Source organism: Rutidosis leptorrhynchoides, chromosome 2 (genome assembly GCF_046630445.1).
Source record: "Rutidosis leptorrhynchoides isolate AG116_Rl617_1_P2 chromosome 2, CSIRO_AGI_Rlap_v1, whole genome shotgun sequence".
Taxonomy (NCBI): Eukaryota; Viridiplantae; Streptophyta; class Magnoliopsida; order Asterales; family Asteraceae; genus Rutidosis; species Rutidosis leptorrhynchoides.
This window is the reverse complement of record NC_092334.1, coordinates 71,920,595-71,924,567: the sequence shown is the minus strand read 5'-3', so window position 1 is coordinate 71,924,567 and position 3,973 is coordinate 71,920,595. Positions and strand designations below refer to the sequence as shown.

The following is a 3,973-nucleotide window of genomic DNA, read 5'->3' as shown; positions in this document are numbered from 1 at the left end:
ATATATTTAATTAAATCTTATTTAATTAAATCATGCTTTTCAAAACATAGGTTATAATTATATATCAACAATATATAATATTTGGCGTTTAAATGCTAAAGTGTGTGACCCCATAGGCCCGTATATAAGCGGTAACATAGATTTGTGTTATGACGTGCACACTAATTGTAACATAATGCATTGAAATAGATACCGTAGTATAAAAGGTCTCCAACTTTGTCAAGTTAGAGAGCTATAAAGGAGTTTGTGGTGTCTAATATCATAATCCAATAGTACAGATATTTTATATGTATTATTTTATGAAGTTATCATATATATATATATATATATATATATATATATATATATATATATATATATATATATATATATATATATATATATATATATATATATAGGTTGTTGATTATAATGAAAGATTACCTAGCTTATGGGCCTGAGCATGTTTTCTTAAAGTACTAATTGGGCTACATACCTTTGGTTTTGGACCTCGTTCACATTATATATTATATTATATATAATTTATAATTGATGATGATAATCCCTTGCTATTTTTCTACTATTTAATTATTTCCACTAGAAAAAAGTGACATTAATTATTTAACTAAGGATTATTGCTTTTGCCAATTATTGGAAGTTTACCATATGTATTGTATCACTACATAAGTATTGAATACTTTTGCCAATTATTGCATGTTAACTTTTCTTTTTTGAGTGCTTGCAGGGCTCCTTGTTAAGGGACTCCTGATGTACTTTGTAACATGACAAGTATTGCAAATTTACTTTTTCGACCAAAACCTGTTTAACTTTTTACCGAACCAGCCTGCTCACCCACATTGCCACCTATGGGGAGGTATATTACATCCTCCTGCCAAACTTTTAATGTCGATTGAATTTTGGGTTCCTCAAAGATGTTTACATAATTTTTAGTTGTGCCAGTTATTTGTCAAGGCTTATCGATCTATAAAGGCTTATCGATCTATAAAGGCTTATCGATCTATAACCAGTTCTTTATAGTCGATCTAATTTATGTACTAGTATTGTTCTGGTTGTAACTAAATCCAAAAAGACATGTTATCACAATAGCAAACCAAACATAAAATGTCATTAAAAGTGTTAAAAAACAGGTAAACAATTACACACCATATGGTAATGTAAATATATAGTACAAGATCAAATCTCAAAAACTTAAAAAAAAAAAAAACACTACTACAACACTCTTTTGTCTATGCTATAACTAGTAACACACTTTTTTTATTTATATAGAACTTGTATAAATTTCTCAAATCGCTTGAAGAAATGAAAAAATATATAATTATCTATTATTTCAAACATTACTTTTAAGTTTTAAGCTGTTGCGACAGGACCTAAGCCGACATTAGCTTCCACTGCTTTCATGGCTTCAAACCTTGGCTCCTTCGCTTGGAACTTTAAGCCTGCGTACAGTTTCATGTAATCATCGAATACAAATTTCGGGTACGATTGTTCTTTCTCCATTGGTTCCTTCTCCAATAATGCTTGTGCTGGATATATTACTGCATCGTTTCCTGGATTGTAGAAAGACGCAATTGACATTCTTGTTCCATCAGTTTGAGCAATAACTCTATGCATCACACTCTTGTATTTTCCATTAGTAATCACCTAAAATTCAATGCGTAAACCACTCAGATTTTCATGTTAAACAAACCTTCACTGTTACTAAGGTGGCTAAATAGGCGGGTCAAACCAATAGTTTGAATTTATTATTATTATTTGTTTTTACAAAATACTACACCACTGAATTTAAAGATAGGACCCATATATTCTTGAAAATAACGTTTTTATTGAAGAAACAGTCATTTTTGAAAAAAATAAATAATTTTACAAAGTACCACTCAAATAGGAAACTTTGAGTATCGATCCTAAAATCGTCAGTGCGGGTCAACGGGTTGTTAATGATTGATAAGCATAACCCAAGTCAACTCATTGTTTAAAATTCTTGAAGATTTTTTAAAGTTTACTCTTTATTATTTTTTACGTCATGGTTCATAATGAATCACCTCAATTTGGTCACCAAGATTGATGACAATGGAATGGCGCATAGGTGGCACATCGATCCACTCATCGTCTTTTAGAAGCTGGAGACCGCTGACTTTGTCGTCTTGAAAGAGCAAAATAATGCCACCAGCATCAGTATGTGCTCTAAGACCCTTGATCAAGTCAGGGGTGGGACATGGTGGGTAGTTGCTAACCTTGGTTCCAAAATTTGGACCCTTTGATCCATAAAATGCTTTCTTTAGATAACCTTTTTCTAAGCCAAGATTCTCACACAACAAATCCAAAAGCTCCTCTGCTAATTTCTCTAGTTTATCAGCAAATTCCTTCATTAACTCCCTGCATCATCATCACAATAAACACATAATGACTTCGTGTCGACCGTTGTGAATGTTACCCATAGAGCTAAAACATGTTCATGTCATAATGATTAATTTTCTACACTGTCCAAAATTATTCAAATTTCAAAATTTTATTACTGTGTCAGTTATGATTGAACTTTATATCATCTTAACCTTATTCTTCTTGTTTTTTACATATAAATGAGTTAGGTGGTTTATTTTTTTTGATATCTTTTTTACCCTCTTAACCTGTTAGAAGATAAATATTTGGATTTTTCTAACGACAACCCTTAGGTTGTGCCTATCATTAGTAGTATGCTTTAATGTGTTGTACATGGTGGTTAAGTTTGACTTTTGATGTGGCAGTTATTGAAATTTACAGTACATTTAAACACGTTAACGACAGGTTTAAGGACTAGTTAATCCAGGGTCAAAAACAGCCCAATAAATATATATTCGTATAAAAAATCTAATGTAACCTGTATTCGTCCTCGAGATCGGGTACTTCAGAGACGTTTGAGGTTGGAAGATGGCGCAAAAAGAAAGTGCTCTCCCAATCAATATCATTAACTTCCACCTTCACACCTTCTAATTCTTTAGCTGCCACCATTTCTTTAAATCTTTGTTCCATACACTTCTTGTAATGATTCTTTGTCATTGTCTCCACTTTATCGAGTAGTTCATGAGATATCCCATGGTTCACCAACTAAACATAACATACAAAAATCATATATAAAGTTACATAAATACTGTATGACCAAAGGGCCATTAGCCTAACAATATTGAGATTTCAAATATATACATACATGTAGTTATTTGTGAAGAAGACATATACATATATGTAGTGGTGGAACTAGAATTTTTTTTTAAAGCGTAGAAACTTTTTGTAAGCAAAATATAAAGCTTTTTAGATAAAATATGGAGACTTTCAGGCAAGAAAAAAAATATATTCAGGGCAAAATGAAAATATCTAAAATTTTTGCAATAAAAATTTGAAATTGATTCTGCCCCTCCCTACATACTTTCGACACTGCATATATTGATAAATGATAATGGACAATTTATTCACATGTTAATTTACAATAACATACCTCAAAGAATCCCCAGTTTTCACAAGCATCATGAATCATCTCCATGGTAGTAGCTCTCTCATCACCATTCAGTTTCTCCATGTTGATCAATGGGAAGATTGCCATTTTTTGGCTAGTTTTTTTTTTATGTTTTATTTTTTTGTGAAAGAGTGTGTGTGTGTGTGTGTGTGTGTGTGTGTGTGTGTGTGTGTGTGTGTGTGTGTGTGTTATATGAAGTAGTTTTCGATGTTAAATGCAGAATGCTGATGACCTCTTTTTATAGGGAGATTTAAGGCGCTAAAAACAAACTGAACATGAAGTAGGAAACTTCTTGCAACCATGGTGCCAATATTTTGGTAAGAAAAGTAATGTTCTTGACCCATGTGGGTCCTATCCTAAATTGTGCTTATTTTACCATATTGTTTCTCAACGTAGTTTCCTCAAAAACTTTAGAATTAATCCATATCAATATCGATATTAAAAAGGAATTATATACTACTTGTTACATATGAAGTCAGAATTTGGTCC

At 31.6% G+C, this 3,973-nt stretch overlaps 1 protein-coding gene across 1 annotated transcript; it reads right to left on the bottom strand.

Moving 5' to 3' along the window:
• Nucleotides 1–1,108: 1,108 nt before the first annotated feature.
• LOC139890998 (1-aminocyclopropane-1-carboxylate oxidase 1-like) lies at nucleotides 1,109–3,603 on the bottom strand. The gene is made up of 4 exons (XM_071873931.1): nucleotides 3,467–3,603; nucleotides 2,855–3,081; nucleotides 2,040–2,373; nucleotides 1,109–1,641 (listed from the first exon to the last, which is right to left on the bottom strand). The coding sequence occupies exons 1-4, from the start codon at nucleotides 3,569–3,571 to the stop codon at nucleotides 1,348–1,350; spliced, it is 960 nt and encodes a 319-aa protein (XP_071730032.1). The 5' UTR covers nucleotides 3,572–3,603; the 3' UTR covers nucleotides 1,109–1,347.
• Nucleotides 3,604–3,973: the final 370 nt, after the last annotated feature.